This window comes from Cupressus sempervirens, chromosome 11, assembly GCF_028749045.1.
Source record: "Cupressus sempervirens isolate cs-2001-9-10 chromosome 11, ASM2874904v1, whole genome shotgun sequence".
In the NCBI taxonomy this organism is placed as follows: Eukaryota; Viridiplantae; Streptophyta; class Pinopsida; order Cupressales; family Cupressaceae; genus Cupressus; species Cupressus sempervirens.
Window position 1 is genome coordinate 435,605,209 of NC_143128.1, and position 24,439 is coordinate 435,629,647.

Below are 24,439 nucleotides of genomic sequence, written 5' to 3' on the forward strand. Positions count from 1 at the left end.
TCATGCTAAAAATCTCCCCCTTGGCATTTATGGAAACATAGATAAAAAGTATCTAAGTTCCATGAGTACCAAATACAACTCTACTACTGTTGCTGCTCTCATGTTTTCAAATCCTCTTCATCAATCAAGTCTAAATCTCTCAGTAACAACTATTCATCAGTACTACTACTCCCCCATTTATATCAATATTTTTTTCATCTTATGAACAAATCTCCCCCATTCTTAGGAGATACTTCTCTTCCCTGTTCATAGGAAATGTTTTTCATGCATTATCTCCCCTATTAAAATCAATGACAAATGACTCATTATGTCAATTTTCTATTCAATTTAATTAGCTCAAGTGTCCAATGACACTGTTCAATACCAACTACCAAGAGTCCTTCATAACTCAACTCGACTACAAATACTCCTCCATAAAGGAAGCATCAACATTCAGTCCAAATAAACAATAGTTCTTTGTACCACTAGACTAATGCAATATCTACATCATCTACTCTAAAGTAGACAGGAGCATAACCCCAAGCATCCTTGCATATACTCAAATGTATCCTTAGGTAAAGGCATAGTACTAATGCAATATCTACATCATCTACTCTAAAGTAGACAAGGGCATAACCCCAAGCATACCTCACAAATACTCAAATGTATCCTTAGGTAAAGGCTTTGTAATATGTCTGCAATCTACTCCTTTGTACTAACATATTCCAGTCTAATCTCTTTCTTTGCAACTTTGTCTCAAAACATGATATTTAATAGATATATGCTTCATCTTTGAATTTAATACATGATTCTTAGACATACTTCCTATACTTGTGTTATCACAATGTATGACAATAGGCTCAATAAAAATAACTCCAATATCGTTCAACATTTTTTTCATCCACATGATCTGATTATAATTGTTTTTTTTATGCTACATATTTTGCTTATGCTCAGCTTTGCGAGATACAATATTGTTTCTTTCTTAGCTAAGAGACCAATCTTCCTCCTAAGAAAAATGCTCCACCACTTGTACTCTTTCTTTCATCCATACTGCTTGCCCAATCCACATCACTATATGCACATAGAGTATAGTCATTTGGCCTATCATACCATAACCCAAAATTAGGTGTACCCTTCAAATATCTAAAAATCCTCTTCACTATTGAATAGTGTGCTTCCTTAGGATCATCTTGAAATCTTGCAATAATTCCAACTGCATTAGGTATGTCTGGTATTGTATAAGTCAAATATTACAAACCTCCAATCATGGATATGTACTTCTTCTCAATAGTAGGTGTCTCATCTTTGCTAGATAACTTATGACCAGTTACCATAGGTGTACCGACATGCTTACAACTCTCTAAACCAAATCTCTTCAATAAGTCTTTCAAATACTTAATTTGAGAAATTAAAATAACTTCATTGTTCTAAAAAATTTGCAAACCTAAGAAGTACTTCATCTCACCAATCATGCTCATCTCAAATTCTTTCTTCATTTCATTAGCAAATGCTTCACTTGCTTCATCATTTCCTCCAATGATTATATCATCCACAAATACTTCAATAATCAACAAACCTTTCTCAATTACTTTCAAACAAAAGTTACTATTTGTAGTACCTTTAGCAAATCCAAAATTTGCCAAATATTTATCCAACATTGCATATTAAGCTCTAGGTGCTTGCTTCAAACCATACAATGCTTTCTTCAACTTGGAGACCATATCTCCTTCTTTTTTTAAAGAAAATCCTTTAGGATGCTCAATATAGACTTCTTCTTCAAGTTCTCCATTAAGAAATGTTTACTTCACATCCATTTGATACACATTGAATTTCTTGTTATTTGCATAAGCTAGAAACATTCTTACTGCTTCAATTTTGGCAATAGGTGCAAATTGTCTCTTCATAATCTATACTTTCTTGCTGTGAATATTCTTTGCATACTAGTCTTGCTTTGTTTCTCACAACTTCACCTTGTTCATTCATTTTATTTTTAAAAACCCATTTAGTTCCTATAATTTTCTTATCCTTCGGTCTAGGAACTAATTCCATGTATCATTCTTCTCAATCTGATCTAACTCCTCTCTCATAGCTTGAATCCAAAAGCCTTCTTTGCTAGCTTCATCTATACTTTTAGGGTCTACTTGAGAAATCAAACATAATTCTTCATGTACTTTGTTTCTTTTCATAACTCCTCTATCTTAATTTCTAATAATTTGATTAGTAGTGTGATTCTTTGTCAAATTCTTATTTGGTGTCACTGTCTCAACTCTTACTTCTGCTCTAAGTTTAGATCTTGGTTCCTCTCTTTGTTCCACAACTTGAATCCCATTCTTGAAAAAAAATATTTATATAAAATAATTCAATATTTTCTTGGTTAGCCTTATGATTAACTTCTTCATCAGAACCATTTTCTGAACTCCAAACTTCTCATCCAATTTTACATTTGTGCTTTCAACAATAGTTTTAGTCTTATGATTAAAACATCTATAAGTTGGGTGATCGCAAGAAGTTGGGTCACAATTCCGCGGAAGTCAAATCCGTGGAATTGTACTTCTCAGAAATGGGTACCCAATTTTTTAAAAATCGGGTACTCGTTTCTAAAATTAAGCTTCAGGCACTTGAGCAAAATTTTAAAAATCAGGTACCCGATATTGAAAACCGGATCGGGTGCCCAAGCCACTCAAATATCGGGTGCCCGCCCTTTTACAAATCGGGTACTCGAGTTTTAAAAAATTGGGTACCCGATTTGTAAAAGTTTATAGAACCGCTTTTTTGGCATTTTTTAGGTCATTTTCATGACCTCAAAAATGGGAGCCCAATTTTTAGCCCTACCGACTACCCCCTTGTTGCTAGTTTCGATACACCAGGTATTTTAATATGTTTTATATTATTTTACTTTATTTTTTTCAATTTTCAATTTAATATGTATGTTAATTTATTGTTTTTTCACTTTTAATATGTAGATAAAATTGTAAATTTACATTGTTAATGAACTTAGATGTTTAAATTTTTGTATTTGTTAATTAAAATATAGTTTCGTAAATGTTTATTTAAAAAATTATTATTTTAGATGTTTTGAAATGTATTTAATTTATGTATTTATTTCAATGTTGAATGATTAGATTAGATGTAAATTCATTGTTTAAACTATAATCTCGACCTAACCATATAAATAAAACCTTAAACATATATAAAGTACTTAATCACATAACAACCCGCCAAGGGATCCAAACAAAACACTCATAGTATTTAAAATGATTTTACTTAAATTGTATTGTACTTTATTTCATGGATCGAAAATGGATGATGTAAACTATTTTATAAATGTATATTCTTTCAGCCTTAAATACCCTGTGACATGTACAGTGGATGATTGTGCATTCTAAATTAATTTTCCAAGTGGCATTCGAAACAAATGTATATAAATTATTTAAATGGATTGAACTGAAGTAGTTAATATTCTTTCATGTGGATGTTTTATTTATTTTACTTTTAGTAGTTTATAATTATTTAAAAATGAAATGTAAATGTGCTCATTAAGGAATGCAATCTCTTATGTTTTTTATAAATGTAAATTATTGTATGTATGTTATTGCTTGCTTAGTAAAACGTTTGATTAGTTCTTTGGATCTCTTGGCTGGGCGTCATTTAGGATTAACTATAATGTCAATTTGTATTGAATTTAACTCTAATCATAACCTTTACTATCATCTTAACCTTAATCTTAATTTACTAAAACCTACACCAGGTAATATATAAATAATTAAATAACTTTCCTATCTTACCTTGAGTACTAATTTTATAAATGTCAAACCCTAAGATTGAAAGGTAACCCTGGTCCTTAACTAATTAAAATATTATACTTATAAACCAAATTGAATTAAGCCATGTTCATAAACCTAATTATATATCCCAACTTAAGAGTAGAAACCTTGAATTTAACCTTAAAAATCCTTTCCCCAACCATTAACCAAATTGAACCATTACCTTAGAAGATTGAACCAAGTTAAACGTTGACCTTAAGACTAAACCAAATCACCCTAAACTAGAACTCAATAATATATTGAACACTTTAAAACAAAATTCAAACCTAACTTTTTTGAATTAATGTTGGTTTTTAATCTAAAAGCTCTAACTATAATTCTATATCTAAAACCAAATTTAGCACTTTAAAACTTAATTCAATTTATTAACTCTTGTCCTAATTGAAACCTAAGCATGTAAACCTAATCAAATAGTACAAACCAAATTGAGCCCTAATCTTAAAACTAATTAAACATTGATATCAAGGTCTCAAAATGATGAATCATAAAAAAATTAGAAGAGACTTGAACGAATCAGGCATCTAATTAAGTAACCCTCCCTGAGCATCAAGAGGTGGAGGTGTCCACATCAGTGCGAGTAGGAGCCCAAACTAGACCCTTAAATGCCTAAGAATATATCTAAAGAAGTGAATAACTTGTCTTTCCACTGGATGCCTAAACCTTTATATCATAAGTGAGTATTCATCATGTAATATCTAATTAGGAGGGTATTGAAGCACTCTAACACCCCAATCCCTAACTAGATAATTATGTTAGGGTGGACTAATTTCTATTTATCTTGGGTTGGAAGTGCCTAAAAGTTCTTTTTGGAGAATGGAGATTCCCCTATTTGTTTCCTATTTTCCTGTATGGGTAGCCTAAATGTTTATTACCTTTGCAGAATGGAAGGCCACATAACAAAATATTGCCTTATTCTATAAAAAGAAATACCCACCCCCTAGTGATATATATAGTAAGATGTTTTTCCTAATTTTACTATCAATTTTTTTGGTTGGAAGATGATGATAGTTCAAAATGATTTAGAAGATAGGGATAAAATGAGAACCATCATTCCTAGAATGAAGATGCATTATTCCAAGTGATAAACCCATTTCTATCATAAATCAACTCCTCCATCCAAAAAATTAGTAATGAGAAATCCCTATGTCAAGTAATCAATGGAGGGCTCATAAAATTGATCAAGTGATCAACAGAGGGCTCATAAAATCCCTAGGTTAAGTAATCAATTGATCCCGAAGGGGAGATAAGAATCTCATTAAAAATTAGAGATAGGACACTCCTAAATACATATCATACAAAAAAATTATTGCCAAGGTCTTAGCCTCTAGACTAGAAGATATCCTACCCAAGATCATTAACCCTACACAAAAGTGTTTTGTTAAGGATATTTATGCATATTGGAGAACTTGATAACCTATTGGTAGACTTTGGATTGAGAAACATTTCTAGGATAGAGTGTAGGCATGCTCAAGTAATTGATTATGAAAATGTCTACAAAAGGGTGGAATGGAGTTTCACTATGATGATGTTGCAAGCCCTCCATCCAATATTAAATGTCAAATGGTGTCCTCTCTTATGATTGGTGTCAGGGTTTTAGTAAATAAATTAATGGGGTTAGATCATAATTTTTAGGACTCTCTAGATCAATTATGAAAGGGTGTCCTCTTGCATCCTCTTTATTTTTTATTGTTGAACATTGACTCATTACATTATCTCCTTAGAGATAACCAGTTGTCTCTAAAAGTTAGAGGATCTACTCTCCAAATAATTAATAAGTATCTAACATACATAGTTTGTTGATAATATATTTGTATTCTTTTTAAGGTAGAAGAGTGCAACACGAGTCATTTAATGATCAAATTGGACCTCTTTTCTTTGTATCGGGTAGTAAGATTTATGTCTCTACATCTATCTTATTGGGGCTAAATATTGAGTCCCCTACCTTGTGTAGTAAATATGGTATTGGATGGAGATTTCATAATTAAGTGATTAGGTACCTAGGGATTCCATTTGTAGTAAACCCTAACATATAAATGAAATGTGTCTTTATATCAACAAGAAAATCTTTGGAAAAATCAACAACTAGAACTCTAATTATCTCACTTTGGTTGGTAGAATTCAAGTATGTCAAAAGATTCTCTCCTTGAATATTGGGTGTAAGTTTCTCTTCTTCCTGCTCATTTTATTTAAATCAATTTGGTCTTCTATATAAATCTATTAGGAACATTTTGTGGATAGCCAAGGGATTACTCTGGCAATAAAATGGATAGCCAAAGCTTCATAAGGTAATGAATTATGGATTATGATTAGAATTAGGATTATTATATGGTTAGGGATAGGGTTCACATGTATTAGTTCATTACCTGACATGATCTACACTTATAGTTTGCATTAAAAAGCGGATAATAGTTAGGATTCAAACTACAATCATAAATATTTTTTAATCAAATCATAATTCTATCTCTAAGCTTTCATTAGATAATTGTAACCTTAACTCTCGTCTTAACACCATCTATTATATATCCTATAAACAATAGGACCATAATAAATATCCAAAACAGGTAAATATAATTTTAACTAAAACCATAATCCTAGGTAAGTTCCTTCACATTAAAGGATCGCAATCATTATAATAATCTTAAGCTTAGCCATCATGAAAACTGTTAACATAACAAAATTGTAAACCATAACCTTGTCATAATCTTAACTTTGTTTCATCCTGAGACATGAACATGTATAATCCACAATGAGTTCATACAATCCCCTAGTGTCACAAAATAAGTGTACATGAAAGCAAAATTAGCTTGGTGGCTCCTATTTTAAGAAAAGAAACCTTGAACTAACCTAGATATTTTTTTTTGGACTATTATTTTATGATTAGACTTAAAAATTTAGTATTTAATGTTTAATTTGACTTAAGTGTTTAACTTTATTTATTTAATTGATATGATTTTAATAAAGATATGCGCATTTATATAGATCTAGTCGATAAATTTTAGATTTAAATTTTATTAAATAGTAATTTTGTCATGTATTATGTTGTGATGTATTTTATGTTGTAAGATATAATCAATACAATGAATACAATGAGTAATGATCTAACATATAATCAATACAATGAGTAATAATCTTTAAATTATCATGTGCAAGTTTTTAATATTACAATCAATAGTAATTTGAAACTTCAAACAAACATTAATTTAAACATGCTTGAATGTAAAAGTAATGGAACAAAATAGGAGGTCATTACTGAAATTGACAATTAATTTATAATTTATCAAGTGCACATACCTTTAACTTTCAAATAGAAGTAAACTCTCATTTTTGAATTAGTTTGTACAACATATTTCACAATATATGTAAGACAATGTCAATGATATATTTATAGTTCAGTGAACTCATTTGAAACATAAAATTGGTTGAACACATCTCTTCAAATGAGGTCTTGTAAATTAATATGTAAAACAAAAACACACATGTTTGAACTATGTAAATATATATGTGTAATTTGTATGTACTTACTATGTGTAATTGCACAAGATGTTGATGTTCGATCCACTTTAACATTTAAATTTGCATAAATTATAATTGAGACCTGAATAACAGGTATATAAGTTCTCTAAATTGGTATTGACAACACAAACATACATGTAATTAAATTATATAAGTACATATATATATATAAATAATACAATAATGGAAAAACTTACATGTGTTTGATTTAAATGTAGTCATCCCATTGTACCATCTGCATCCTCTCTCTTTTGCAATGCATCTATGATTGTCTCATGCTCGTCTATTGAAATTGTCCATAATACCTTATTGGCGGGTCTCCCTTTGTATCTTTCTAATTTGATATTTGTTGCCACAACCAAATGAGAATAGTGTAAAATCTTCTTTTCGGTTTGGTAGTCTTCAAATGCTGGCAAACCATTTCTTCTTGTTAGGTATCTATGTAGCCAGGTGCCAGCTACAACAACAGACCTAATTAGATACTCAAAACCATCATCGTCTACTTGATGACATGTCAATTTTTTCTTAGGTTCCACACATCTAGCTAGCCAATACTCAGTCTGTTCATCATTATCACTAGGTGCAATAACAACATAAACATGTCCTACAAGATAAGATAAAGTATAGAAACACTTTAATCACACGAGTGTACATATGCAAATTATATAAGTTGAAGCATGAGATCGCAAAAAAATCTAATTAAATTGTGCATACCAGGTTCTATGAGGTCTGAAATACGATCATAGTCTTTTGATGCAAAAGTAACATTCTGGCCTTCATTTACTATATCATCTTCAAAATGCATGTTAGTAGGTGCTAATGATCTTTGTTGCCAATCTTCAACCCATTATGTATTCTCACATTCTTCCTATTCACCTGCAAGACAAAATTGACAAAAACAAGCAAGCTCCCTAATCCATATAGTCCAAGTGTTAGAATCTGAACTCCTAAATGAATGCCATTTAGCTGAACCACTAATTATATCACAATCATATCTTGAAGGGATATTATTTTCTTCAACTAGGTAGAAGAAACATTTGATTGTAGAGTTTTGACTTGATCCCGTGTATAAATATTTGTTACACCATTCGACAATCTCATGTGCATTTTTGAATTTAGCTTTTTCCTCAAATTTTAATTGCTCTCTACTAACGACTCTCTTCACACATGCACCAGCACCATCATGTTCTCCTTTACCATGTCTAGCCTAAAAAAAACTCCACACATGTTGGATGTTAGTTTGCTTATGTGTCCTACTCAACCAATAGAACATTCTAGCATTCTTGAATTGTCCTATACAATTATCTAACCATATCCAATGTTGTGTCATTTGAATTTGTCTCTCTTTTAAATTATCATAAAAGACCTTGAAACAATATTGGACAAACTCAGATGAATGGAGTTTATTATCACTTAAATAAAAATGGTACTCGCTCAATATTTTTTGATCCTCCTCTGTACTATCAAGTGCATGCCTATAAACTATATGAACATAAATTGTTACTTGCACTGAATTGTAATATCGTGGTTGTACCTCTTCTTGCGATGCAAGCGTGTAGTTCTCTGCAAAGTCAACAACTGAAAGTATAGTACCAATTGGAAATGTATTCTTACATACGCGAAATAGTCCATCAAGCCATCTAGAATATTGAGAGTGTTTAACATATTTTGGTATGATCACACTCTTAAACTCATCCATAAATGCATGACAACTAACTTTATCTGTAACTAGATCACACCTTCTTCCAATCTTCCCATCCTTCAATGCATATTCAATAGTTTTGAATCTTTTTACCTCAACTAACTGTTGTCCAAAAGTAGTTAAAGCATTTTCATGCAAACATTCATCTAACAAAGAAAGATTGCAACACATATCACATGTACTATAAAGACATGCATTGAAAAGAAAGTATTGATCATTAGGTGGCTTACAAAACAAACCTGATATGAAATCTTTTATAGTTTGAGGTGGTATTTTTATACCACATTCTTGCAACATTTCTTTACTATGCATGGTACCACGTATAGATTGAAATACATCATAATGGTAACGAAATTGAATATGAGTTTTACAACAACATGTGATTCTTTCCTTGTTAATCCTTACATACCATGGTTTACACTTTTCAAAAGATCTTTGGCTAATGGTAATATTTAATACCTTACCATCTACAATTTTTTTAAATAATTCAGTTTGAGTCATGTCCAAAAGGTGTTTAGGATGTGGATCACGTATTTTTGACCCAATTCTCAATTTAAGAACATCTCTTGAATTAGGTGATACTCTTGTATTATCATGCCAAAAATTTTCAATCAAACTTTTGATTTCACTAGTAAGTTTCATATCACATCTCGGGAGTCTACCACTAGAAGTCAATAAAATATTTGCTGGATCACATTCAAAGTTAACCCTTCTCTTTACAGCTCTTTCTAAGTCTTATGATTCACATTAAGATATCCACTTATGTTGGTAATCAATCTTTTGTCAGATGCTGATTTGTTAACTAAAGCTATTGTTATTGCTTGTCTTATCTTTAGACCGACTTCTCTTTCTGATAACATTAAAAGCACTAGCAATAGTGGATACAACTTGTTTTAAAGACTCATTTTTATTCTTGAATTTTGCATACATTCCCAACCTTCTCATTACTTTTTGCATTTTAGACATTTTAATTAGTTGCAACATTAGCTGACATTGAAACCCAAATTTCTTATTATAAAAAAAATGCATATACAATCTATTAGCATGTATCCTAATTTGTCTCCATGAAACCAATACCTCAAGATTATCTAACACATCATTAGGAATATGAAAATTATGTTCAGACACTTTACTATCATCCTGACATGTTTGTTCAGTAGTTGGTGTTTCTATGTCTACATTCATGCAATTTTTATTTTCAGACACTTTACTATTTTCACTATTATTTGGGATTTGAATATCATTTTCAAATTTTCTTGGTAGTTCTTTTGGGGCAGGCATTTCAATTGGAGTGTTTTGTGCATGATCGTTTGACAATTGCTTCTCATGAAGAAAATCTAAATCGTTTAAATCGTAACCTGCCTCTTAAAAATCACCAATTTCATCATGAGAGAAAATTCGAGGGTTTGGAGACACACCTGTATTGAACACATGATTAGAATGTGCACCTGAATTTTCTTGTATTGGGTTCTCTTCTTTGACCTCTTCATCCATCGTGGTATCCTTAATGTCTTTCTCCTTTGAAAAATTGTTCAAGTCTCTAATTCTTTGTCTTCTCTCTCGTTGACATTGTGCTTCATTCTCTTTATTTGTTGCAATCTCCTCATCTGTCAGAACTCTTGCTTTCTTCTTTCTTCGTTGTTTTGATCCCATGTTTGCACCAATTTTAAATTTGAATCAGTAACCTGCAAATTGTATAAGAGGACAAGAAAATAGAATAAGCATGATGAAATTTGGTGCTACAGGTCGAAACTGTTGTTCAATCATTTCAATCATTGAAATTGGGTCGGTGGGGTAGCTTTTGGGGCCCAACGGGTACATTAGAAACGGGCACCCGATTTCTTAAAAATTGGGCACCCGATTCTTTAAAAATCGGGCACCTGATTCTAAAAATCGGGTACCCGTTTATAAATCAAGTACCGAATTTTAAAAAGAATCGGGTGCCCGATTTTTAAGAAATCAGGTACAACGGTTCAAAGCAATCGGTCACCCGATTTTTGAATTACAAATCGGGTGCTCGATTCATGAGACGTGAGCGGGAATTTGGTATGGCTCCTGAATTTTGCATGGGGTTTTGCCTTGGGGAAAGGCATGGCATAGGCTTGGTCCCACCAAGCCATGCCTTTGCGATCCTTTTTTTTTTCCAAGGCATTTAATCGACAATTTCTGGTATTGTCGTAATTTTTTTATAGTCATTCCTATTGATTTTTTTTACGAGACAAAAACCCATTATAGGTCTTACTGTTCTGATTTCAAAAATGTAAATTTTATAGTGTTATTAGTTTATTTTCTATTTTTTCATTATTTATTAATCAAAACTATCTCGTAAACGTTAAAAAGTGACATTCACTAAAACTTTAATAACTTTTTTATTTTATAATTTTTCTTAAATTAATTTATACGTCATTAATCTACATACAATTCTTTTGATGTTAAAAAAAAAAAATTGAAAAAAGTGAGATTTTGATCAAATTATGTGGTCCGTACACGAGAGGTTTTAAAATTTACCTTTATAGCCAATTAATAATTAATAATAAAAAAATTATTCAATAAAAAATTAAGGAAAAATATTGTCATCAATCTTAGGTGTATTAGGTAACTCTCTTTAAAAGGATTTGAAAAAATTCATTTATTTGTGTCAAATTATGGTGTCTGTACACGAGCATGGTATGGTCTTGCAACATGCATTTTGAAAAAGTGATTTTTAAAGATCCATACCAAAAAAAAATCTATCATATGGGTGCACAAATAAATTACATATTCAAAAACTAGATTCTGAACACTAAAAATTTTATTTATGGAGTTTTTTAATATTCAATCTCTAAGTACCTCAAATTTTGACATCAATTGACAAAAAATTTTAAAAACAGGAAAAACACTTCCACTTTTTGGCCAAAAGTGAGACCCAACTTCTTGCACTGAACATACCTTAATGAATAACCAAGGAACATACCTTCATTGCTTCTTGAATCAAACTTACCAATAGCATCATCTCTCTTGATATAACATTTGCTTCCAAAAATTCTAAAATACTTCACTGATGGTGCATGTCCAAACCATAATTCATAAGGAGTCTTGTTTTTACCTTTCTTGATCTCTACCCTGTTCATTTTATACACTGTTATATTAACATCTTCTCTCTAGAATGTCTTTGATACATCATTCTCAAACATCACAACTCTTGTTACTTTTTTTATAGGCCTATTTCTTCTCTCAACTATACCATTTTGATCAGGTGTTTTAGGGACCAAATTTTTTCTCTTAATACCATTCATGTTAAAAAAAGTGTTAAACTCATTCAAGGTAAAATCTCCACCTCAATTAGATCTTAAAAACTTAATCTTTAATCTAGATTCATTTTCAACTCTTTTCTTAAACACCTTAAACTTCTCTAGACTTCTCTATAAGAAATGCTACCCACATCATACGAGTAAAATAATCAACAAGAATCATAAAATACCTTTCACTGTAGAATCCTGTTGTTTTTGTAGGACCACTCAAATTTGTGTGAACAATCTCTAACTTTTCTATTGTAATGAACTTCTTGCTAGGAAAAGAGTTTTTCTTGTTTTTAGTCATAACACATTCCTTGCATACAACATTAGTAGGCTTGAAATTTTTAGGCAAATCCCTAGCAACAAGTGTGCTATTAAATTTCACAATACTATCAAAATTTATATGAAAAAACTTTTTATGCTAGAACCAATTGTTATCAACTTTAGAAACCAAGCATGTCATCTCTATAGGATTCAAATGAAAAACATTACCTCTTGATCTTGTTCTAGTACCAATAATCTTACCGTTCTTATCCTTGATAATACATGTCTTCTTTGTGAACGGTAATTAATATCCCTTGTCAACCAACTATCTAGCACTTAGAAGATTATGTTGTAGTCCATCAAAAAAAAAACATCATTTGTGTTAGTTTTACCATCAAGAGTAATAGATCCTATTCCCTTAATAAGACAAGCCACATTGTCCCCAACTCTAACAATTCCTCTATCACAACTGTTGAACTCAACAATTTTATTCATATCACTAGTCATATTATTTGAACAACCACTATCTATGATCCAATCAACTTTTTTCTCAACTTGTGACATAGGCTAGATCCTCTCTAACTTCTTTTTCAAGGCTTTCTTCTTTTATATCAACAAATCCAAATTCATCGTCACTTTCTTTCAGAACTCTTTCATCTAGTTCATCATCAACATACAAACATTCTCTAGGCTTCCTAGACTTGAAATTCTTTTTGTACTTCACTCTTTTAGGATATTTAGAAGAAGAATAACTAAATTCATCACAATTCCAACATTTAAATATTGCCTTACCATCTGGTTCTCTTCTCAAAAGTAGGATAGTTCCTTCTTCAATCTTTTTGTCTTCCTCAGATCTTGATCTACTACTGCTAGTATAATCTCCACTGGTGCTTGCACTCCTAAATATGGTAGTTCAAACACTTAGTGCACTAAAGGAAGTCTCAACTCTAGGAAAATCTTTAGACTATTTCAAATGTATTTCTTTTTGCTTCCAATCTTCCAAGAAGAGTCTCTCTAGAGAACAACAGATAATTTAACTAAGGAAACCCTTGATTAGAGGAAAACCCTGGTGAGGATGGTACTAACAAAATGATGTACTAATATATAAGTTTCTTGTAAGAGGATGGATTTTATTAGGAGTCAATGAAATACATTTAGTACATGTCAATCTCTGTTATGAGACTTTGAATCCTTGTGAAGAGATTCCAACCCCTATTGGGAGTTGTGCCAACCCTGTTAGGAGTTGTAGAAGGTAGAAGGACCCACTATGCCTCTTTTGCACTAAAACACTTCTCAGATCTCAATACTAGATCAAAAAATTTGAATCACAATAATCCCTTAGATTTCTTACTCGCATGTGCTAATTCTTCTTTATTCATCACATACTCAATCACAACGAAAATAACTTTCCTTTGTACCGATTCCTCAAAATTATTCATTGAGTCTACTTTGAGGCTTTCCCAAATACAATTACAATAGGACCTCATTAAGATAAAACAATACACACTATAATACATCTTTTCATGATTACATAATACTGTCAGATCAAAGTCTTTAAAAACCTTTCACACATGCGACCTCAAACTTTGTGCACTCACTGACGTCATCATCAGGATGTCTTCTATCACTGTCCAACTGTGCTAAACCAGATTCTATATTTGTAAGAAGATATAATCCAATTATCAGAAATCACTTCTCATAAACTCTTTTTGTACACTATCTTCTTCAAATATTGAATACTTGCTACAGTTTTTGATTTTTTGCATGTGCTCTTAGCCATGCCATCAAGACACTCTATAGAACATGTCTTCAATTTCCCTTGATCTCATCTTCAATCCTTTAATTATACAGTCTCTATTTCCATTTTCTACTCTATGAGTCTTCACAAAATCATTAGTATGTTGACATCAATGACAAATATAGTCATAGATGCAATACACAGTCATGATAACAATCTCCCCAATTCCCCAACAATGTTAGGATACTCATCCATTGGAATATCATCACTATTAATGCTAACAATATTTCCCTAGGGTTCCTAAGATCCCTAAGGACATATCTCATATGTTTGAATGGGTTGAAAGGGGTCATAGAGAAACCTATGACCCGTTTTGATCCACACAATGAAAACATATGCCCCTAGGGTTCCTAGGACCTTGTAGACATATCTCATATGTTTGAATGGGTCGAAAGGGATCTTAGGTAACCTATGACCCCTTTTGATCCATTCAACAAAAATGCATGCCCCTAGGGGTCCTAGTACCCATGTTGAAATATGTCATATGGTTGAATGGGTTGAAAGGGGTTAGAGGATAATCTATGACCCCTTTCATCTCATTCAATGACAATATATGTCCTTAGGGGTCTTAGGACCCCTATGAAAATATCTTATATGTATAATACAAAGGCTTGTTGGATAGTGAGTTTGATGGTCTTTCCCTTGAAGTTGTTTGGACAGTAGGTCCATTTGCCTTTTATAAATCCTAACGAGGTTAGCACAACTCCTCATAGGGTTAGAATCTCCTAATATGGACTGATACGTATTGAATTTATTTCACTAGCTCTAAGAGAATCCATCCCCTTACTACAATCACCTAAAAATGGTCATCTAGACTATTAGCCCCGTTCTCAACATTTTGGCTAATTTAACCAATCATTTACCTAGATATTTCTGACAGGACTTGGAATAACAAACAACATCAGCATGCATGGTTGGCCAATAATAACCTACCCTAAGCAGTTTCTAAGCAAGTGCAAGGCCATTAGAATGTGCTCTGCAAATGCCATTGTGGACTTAGTGAGTGCCTTTTTGGACTCTTTTAGCTCTAAACATCTAAGCAACATTCTGTCTAAAATCTTCCTATACAAGTCACTAGAGACCAAAGTGTAATGTGAAGCATTGTGGAGGAGTTGGCATTTTTTGTTGTGCATGAAAGTTTTAGGAATAACCTAATCACACAAGTAAGAGAAGATAGCCACATAGCAGGAGGAATCGTGACCTACAACAATGCATATCACCTAGTTATCAAAGGAATCATAGGTGAGATGACATAGTTCTTCCACTAGGAACTCAAATCATGATTCATGTTCTTGTAGTTGGAGGATAGATGCTAGAGTGGTGATAGCATTGACAACCTTGTTTTCTACTCTAAGAATTTGCTGGAATGTCACAAAAGTAAAATAGTTCCTTATAGCATCTATCAACTTCTTGTAAGGTATCAACTTGTCATCCTTTGTTTGATATTCATTGTTCAATTGGTTTATAACAAGTTGATAATCTTCATAGATGTGCAATTCAATTATTCTCCATTCAAGAGCCATTTTGATCCCTAATTTCTCTAAGAGAGTCCATCCTCTTACAAGGAAAATTTATATTAGTGTATTATTTTATGGGTACCATCTCCACTGGGATTTTTCCTCTGATCAAGGGTTTCCATAGTTAACATATTTGGCATTATTGTGTATGCATATCTTCTTATGGTTGCTTTTCATATTGATCACATGTTTAAGTTTTAATAAGGTTTATAAAAGTTGTATTGATTAGATAATTGATTCACCCCCTCACTCCCCCCCTACTTATCTTGGTGGACTTTACTTTCTAATAGTACCCAAACCAAAGAACAAGAATGTGATTGGAACAAAGTGGGTATTCATAAATAAACTAAATGAGAAAGGTGAAGTCACAAGGAACAAGGCAAGACTAGTTTGTATGGAATATGCACAAGAAGAGGGAATTGACAATGGAGAGACTTTTTCTCTAGTTTCAAGGTTGGAAGTATATGCACCCTAAAATGGTCACCTAGACTATGGGCCCTCATTCTTCAATTTATCAATTTCCTAAGTCAATGCCTTACAATATTTTCAATTCAAATCAATTTTCTTGATCAAATCGTAATTAATTGAAAAATTTCAACATTTCCTAAGGTTTGATCATTTTATTAAAAGAAAATCCCTCTTTTAATTTAATATAAAAATCTCCACTCAAAGCTCTCTTTTTGATGAAAAAAGGAAACAAATTAAAGCTCTCTTCCATATGTTGCTTACAAAGGTTTTAAAGTTTATCAAACAGATGTGAAGTCTGCATTTCTGAATGGTATATTGGAAGAAGAAGTCTATGTTGAACAACTTGAAGAATTTGTTGAACCTAGCAAAAGAAACATGGAATGCAAGTTACACAAAGATTTGTATGGTTTGAAGCAAGCCCATAGAGCATGGTATGAAATGCTACATACTTATTTGGTAAATATTTGTTTTGCAAGAACTAATAATAATGGCAATTTGTACTTGAAGAGTGAATCTAAGAGAAAGGTATTGTTACCTGAAATATTTGTTGATGATATCAAATTTTGAGGACAAGGTTCATTGTGTAAAATTTTTGCAAATGAAATGAAGAAAGAATTTGAGATATCAATGTTTGGAGAGGTTATTATTCTTTGTTGGTTCATAAGTCTATCAAAAGAAAGGAGGAATATACATTACACAATCAAAGTATATTAAGAAGATACTAATTTTTTTTTGGTATTGAAGATTCAAAACCAGTTAGAACACCTATGGACACTAGACACAAACTATCAAAGAATAACGATTCTATAGAGGTCAATTAGACATTGTATAGATTAATGATTATATAATTGTAATATATTGTTCATAGTAGACTTGACATTGCATTAACAGTTGGAATAGTCACAAGATTTAATGCTAATCCTAAAGAGAATCATATGATAGCTATGGAAATAATAATGAGATATTTGAAAGGCATATAAGATTATGACCTATGGTACAAGAAGAGTGACAAGTTTGAGCTGAAGGTACATACAAATGCTGATTGGGCTGGTAATGTTGATGACAGAAAAATCACTAGTGGAGGTGTTTTCCTTCTAGGAAAGAGGTTGATTTCATGGACAAGCAAGAAGCGAGATTGTATTTCACAATCTATAGCAGAAGCTGAGTATGTTGTTGTAGTAGTGAATTGTTCAAATATTATATGTATTAAACAATTGTTGAAAGGTTTGAAGGGAGAAATTACTAAACCTATAGTGATCTATTGTGATAATACAAGTGCTATAAATATTTCAAAGAATCCTGTGATGCATACAAAGACAAAGCATATTGAGATCAAGCGTCATTACTTAAGAGAGTTAGTATAAGATAAAGAATTGAGGCTTGAATATGTGAACACAAAGGAGAAAATACATGAAATATTCACTAAGGAAGTACCTAAAGAGGTACATGTGTTTTAAAGAGGAAAGTTAGGGGTCATTACCCTATCTAAAAAAAATTGAGCAGATATATAGAATTACATCAAATATTGCTATCAAGTAATCTTACATATTGATGCAAGAGATCACGCTTTAGGATTTGCCTAAAGGTGTGGAGTGATGTGAAGTAGTGAGTAGAGATGAAAAAAAAGTTTTTACCTAATGATAGAGGAAGAAATACTATAGATAAAAATATATGATGTTTGCATAAAAACAAAGATGTCTAATAGTGAACCCGATATGGTGACCAAAATCTCTAGCATTGTTGTCAAAGAGGGAGAGTATGATCAGTTACCATACAAGTGTATATAAAGAAGGAGTTTTATGGAAGTCACCATTCCAATTAGTACAAGGGGGAGAAGTTATGCATTGATTGATGTGTTGAGGCGTTGACATACAAAGATATGATAGAAACATAGTATGTATTGATATCTAGAGGAAGCATATTTGAGATTATGGATGAAAATAAGAATGAAACTAAGAAAGAGAGCACAAAAACACAAAAGGAGATGAGCAGTGATAAACTTGAGGTGTTGGTTACTTTTTGTATTGTATGGTCACTTGAAAGATGTTTTATTTTGTAGGTGTTTCCATCAATTCCAAAGAGGGAGATTGTTGGAACTACAACTGTGGAACAATTGTTATGTTTTCATTGATGTCAAACCTTACTGGTAAGACATTTAATAATGTTGTAGAGTTCCATATCATTTGATTGATTAAGAGAATTTAAAAAGAAGAGATCATGAGATTACCTAGTGAAAGGTTGTGTTGAGATGTGAAAGTGTGATGGAATTACAATGGGAACTTGATAAGTTTGTACTTGGCAAGATAATGTGTTGTTTATTCATTACAATAAGAAAGGAAGATAGATTAGTTGAGAAGAAAAAGAGTTGTGAAGCAACCAAGTATTTGAAGCAAAAGATTAAGGAGCTTAAGTATTGCTGACCAGAACAATGTTGACTGAGTATCGTTATTGGTCAAGTGACAAAAATGATTGAGTTGCACAGTGTAAATCAAGAAATAAGTATTAGTGATGACCAAGTGATTTCTTAATGACCGAGAAGTAGAACATAGTTATGACAAAGTGTCAACAAATTAACAATTTGAGAAAGAATCAAGATTTGTGGCCGACATAATTAAATTATCAAAATAATAAAAATGTGTTGAGGATAAGGATTGATGTGATAGATTATTTAATGCATGGAAAATATTAGTTGAGTGATCAAAGGCTAGTATTTGAGGGAATGTTTCTAGATCTTTCAAGAAGGAAGAAGAAGAAGAAGAAAAGATGGCTAGATTCATTGAATTTGTTGAATCTAATCATAACCCTAAGATCTATGGTTATTTTTAAGAGGAAAAAATTCTAAGATACCTATTTAAGGAGGCATATGAGCTATTTTATGTTGGTTGTTAGACTAGAATTTCTTAAGATAAGTGGAGAACATACTTGCAAAGGAGAAGTGTGAAGTTTGTGATGAGGGAGATTTCTTGAAGAGATGCCAAGAAGATTTGAGTTGCTGAGAGAGATGGAGTCTAGTTAATGAAATGATATTGAGTTGAATGGAGATCTAAATTTTCAAAGTGAGTTGTATGTTATCAAATCAAACCTAGTTTTTACTTTCTAATCATTGTAGCAGTAGTAAAGTCCTTTTGGTTAAGGTTGACCTAACAATAATTTGGAAATCCTTTAACAAGGTGACATTCTAAAGGAATGTTCTAAAGTCCTCTAATAAGGCCACTCCTAATAGGGTGATTTAAATCCTTTAACAAGGTCACACCTAATAGTGTGTTTTGTAACCTTTAATAGGGTTGGCTCCTAAGCTAGCTCAATTCAAAAGAGTAAAAAGCGGTAGCATGTTACTTGGTGATTTATCCCAAATTGGCTTTCCATGTTAAATACTGGTGTCAAAAAAATTTGTATATACTTTTTATGTGTATGGGTATGTGTAGGATCATGGTGAACCAAACAATGACTTTTAGTGGTAGTGAAAAATTAGCAAATCAGGGTTATGTTAACTTGATGCATTATTTTAAAGTAGTTATGAATTATATATCAAAAAGTTGTATGAAAAGAATCTATATGAAATTGAATTTAGTTTGTAAAGTACTAGGACTTATTTGGAGAAAAAAATATTTGATTGGTCAAGATTTTGGATTTTAATGCAGAACTACACAAATTTCAAGACAAAAATAAAAAGTAGGTGTATGTCTGACCACCTTAATTAAAATCAAATGATTATATTTTTTAATATAATTATGGATATAAGAAGTAGACTCATTCCTGAATCTAACACATATTTTTGGGTATTTTTATTCCAAATAAATAATTAATTATGAATTTTCTACTATAAAATTTTTAGAATTAAAAAAACTCCTATATCTGACCACCTTAACTAATTGAAAACTTCAAGCATCTGTGCTGTTGCAGTGAGCCTGGGCAAAAGAGCAAATGAAGGAACCATATCTTTGAAGGGTTCTAGCAAGAGGACAAGACAGAGTTCGAGGAAGAAAGACTTGATTGTTGCTGCTTCTTCGGCCGCTAACTCCATCCAGGATACAACTATGATTGGTAAGGAGGCAGTTAAGATGATCATGGAACTGCAATAGTTTCTTGGGGTCTTCTTTTGTAGTTGGGTTCTTGTTTAGGTCCTTTTTGCTGGTTGTTACTTCTGGTTCCTGTGTTTGGTCCTATTTTTTGGTTTTTAGTTTAAAACTGTATTAGAGGTTCCAGGTCCTTGTAAAACCTGGGTACTTTAATTGGACTATGTAAGTGGTTTTAGGTCCCTGTAAAACCTAATTTTGGTGCTACTTCTAGTAGGTTTAAGGAATCTTTTCCTAATGGCTGTCTTGCTTTTTCCTTTTTGAGGATGTGAAAGGGTTTCAGGGTCCCTTCAAAACCTGTTTTTACTGTAATCTAAAACTAATTGAAAACTTTACAATTTTTTTTTCTTATTTTTTCTTATACTAGGTGAAGCATAGAATGTGATGCAACTTTTAGATTTCAAAAATGTTATATCGTTTGAAAGTTATAACTATTTTTTAATAAATATGTCAATCAACACCTTACATACATCTTCATTAGAGATTAACAAATAAATACTTATTGAACTCATAATTTGACAATAATTATATTGATGGAATATTGAGAGTGTTATCAAGAAACCCTTTTTGTCTCATTGAATTTGGATGAAAAAATAGTTGTTAGATGACCAATCGAAGTCTAAATGTTAGAAAAACATGGCTTAAACATATTTTTTGAGTTGACCAAATAGGTTTGGTAAATACCAAGCCTAATCGAGTACCTGATGTGGGATCAAGTACCTAAAAAATGGTGGCAAAATACAAAATTTCAAATTTGAGATATTGGGAACCAATTGTACATTTTAAACCAAAAGACTTACAAACATATTTAAATATATTTTACATTTAAGATATAATGATATTTGTATATTATTATTATTATATTATATAATACATTTTATTGTTATGATATTATATATGATATTAAACATGATTAGATAGTATATTAGGGAATATTTCTAGAGCTTTCAAGAAGGAAGAAGAAGAAGAAGAAAATAGATTCATTGAATTTGTTGAATCTAATCATAACCCTAAGATCTATAGTTATGTTTAAGCAGAAAAAATCTAAGATACCTATTTAAGGAGGCATATGAGCTATTTTATGTTGGTTGTTGGACTGGAATTTTTGAAGACAAGTGGAGAACATACTTGCAAAGGAGAAGTGTGAAGTTTGTGATGAGGGAGATTTGTTGAAGAGCTTCCAAGAAGATTTGAGTTGTTGAGAGAGATGGAGTCTAGTCAATGAAATGATATTGAGTTGAATGGAGATCTAAATTTTCAAAGTGAGTTTTACGTTATCTGATCAAACCTAGCTTTTACTTTCTAATCATTGTAGCAGTAGTAAAATCCTTTTAGTTAAGGTTGACCTAACAATCATTCGAAAATCCTTTAACAAGGTGACATTCCCTAATATTTGAGGGAATGTTTCTAGAGTTTTCAAGAAGGAAGAAGAAGAAGAAGAAGATGGCTAGATTCATTGAATTTGTTGAATCTAATCATAACCCTAAGAGCTATGGTTATGTTTAAGCGGGAAAAAATCTAAGAACCTATTTAAGGATTCATAAGAGCTATTTTATGTTGGTTGTAGGACTAGAATTTATGAAGACAAGTGGAGAACATAATTGCAAAGGAGAAGTGTGAAGTTTGTGATGAGGAAGATTTCTTGAAGAGATGCCAAGAAGATTTGAGTTGTTGAGAGAGATGGATTCTAGTCAATGAAATGATATTGAGTTGAATGGAGATCTAAATTTTCAAAGTGAGTTGTATGTTATCAGATCAAACCTAGCTTTTACTTTCTAATCATTGTAGTAGTAGTAAAAACCTTTTGGTTAAGGTTGACCTAACAATCATTTGGAATCCTTTAACAAGGTGACATTCTAAAGGAATGTTCTAAAGTCCTCTAATAAGGCCACTCCTAACAAGGTGATTTAAATCCTTTAACAAGGTCACACCTAATAGTGTGTTTTGTAACCTTTAATAGGGTTGGCTCCTAAGCTAGCTCAGTTCAAAAGAGTGAAAAGCAGTAGCATGTTACTTGGTGGTTTATCCCAAATTGGCTTTCCAAGTTAAATATCGGTGTCAAAAAATTTTGTAGATTTTTTTTATGTGTATGGGTATGTGCAGGATCATGGTGAACCAAACTATGACTTTTAGTGGTAGTGAAAAATTAGCAAATCAAGGTTATGTTAATTTGATGCATTATTTTAAAGTAGTTATGAACTATATATCAAAAATTTGTATGAAAAAAATCTATATGAAATTGAATTTAGTTTGTAAAGTACTAGGCCTTATTTGGAGAAAACAAATATTTGATTGGTCAAGATTTTGGATTTTAATGTAGTACTACAAAAATTTCAGGACAAAAATAAAAAGTAGGTGTATGTCTAACCACCTAGATCAAAATCAAATGATTATATCTTTTAATATAATTATAGACATAAGAAGTAGACTCATTCTCGGATCTGACACATATTTTTGGATATTTTTATTCCAAATAAATAATTAATTATGAATTTTCTACTATAAATTTTTCAAAATAAAAAAACTACTGTGTCTGATCACCATAACTAATTGAAAACTTTATAATTTTTTTTTCCTTTTTCTTTTCTTAGACTAGGTGAAGCATAGAATGTGATGCAACTTTTGGATTTCAAAAATGTTATACCATTTGAAATTTATAGCTATTTTTCAATCAGTATGTCAATTAACACTTTACATACATCTTCATTAGAGATTAGAAAATAAATACTTATCGAACTCATAATTTGAAAACAGTTATATTGGTGGAATATTGAGAGTGTTATCAAGAAATCCTTTTTGTTTCATTGAATTTGGATGAAAAAATAGTTGTCAAATGACCAGTTGAAGTCTAAATGTAAAAAAAAATGGCTCAAACATGTTTTTCGAGTTGACCAAATAGGTTTGGTAAATACCAAACCTAATCGGGTACTTGATATGGGATTAGGTACCCAAAAAATGGTGGCAAAATACAAAATTTCAAATTTGAGATATTGGGGACCAATTGTACATTTTAAACCAAAAGTCTTAAAAACATATTTAAATATGTTTTACATTTAAGATATAATGATATTTGTATATTATTATTATTATTATTATTATATATAATAAATTTTATTGTTATAATATTATATATGATATTAAACATGATTAGATATTATATTAGGATCATAGTACTATATATTATTATATAATATTCTATATTATCTCTAGTATTATAAATATTATCTATATATTATTATTATATATATAATATTAAAAATATATTATTAAATATACTACTATAATATATATTTTAACACAGTATTAGAAATTATTACATAGTATTATATAATTTATTAAATTACAATATGTCCCAAAGGGGTCCTAGGACCCCTAGGGACATATGTTGTGATGATATGGGTCGAATGGGGTTGTAGGTTACCTTTGACCCATATGATTGATTAAAATATGTCTCTAGGGGTCCTAGAACCCCTAAGGACACATGTCATGGTGAAATGGGTCAAAGGAGGTCATAGGTTAGCCTACGACCTTGTTCGACCTATATGATTGATTATAATACACATGTCGTGATAAAATGGGTTGAAGGGGGTTGTATGTTAGCTTACGACCCTCTTCAACCCATATGATTGAATAAAATATATCCCAAGGGGTCCTATGACCCCTAGGGATACATGTTGTGATAAAATGGGTTGAAGGGGGTCGTAGGTTAACTTATGACGCCCTTTGACCCATTGATTGATTATAATATGTGTTAAGGGTCCTAGGACCCCTAGGGAAACATGTCATGATGAAATGGGTCAAAAGGCCTTTGATCCACATGATCAATTACAATATATCCCAAGGGGTCCTATAATCCCTAGGAACATATGTCATGATGAAACGGGTCCTAACCTACAACCCCCTTTGACCCATATGATCGATTACAATATGTCCTTAGAGGTCCTAGGACCCCTAGGGACACATGTTGTGATGAAATGGTCAAAGGGACCTACGACCCTCTTTGACCCATATGATCATTAC

At 31.6% G+C, this 24,439-nt stretch overlaps 1 protein-coding gene across 1 annotated transcript in view; it reads left to right on the forward strand.

Annotated features, from left to right (window-relative positions):
* The window catches only part of LOC149530290 (CO(2)-response secreted protease-like), a 36,667-nt gene extending 15,897 nt beyond the window's left edge, over positions 1 to 20,770 (forward strand). Inside the window, exon 11 of the mRNA XM_089811050.1 lies at positions 20,247 to 20,770. Within this exon, the coding sequence (XP_089667176.1) occupies positions 20,247 to 20,425 (179 nt within the window). The 3' untranslated portion in view covers positions 20,426 to 20,770. The remainder of the gene's footprint in view (positions 1 to 20,246) is intronic.
* Positions 20,771 to 24,439: the final 3,669 nt, after the last annotated feature.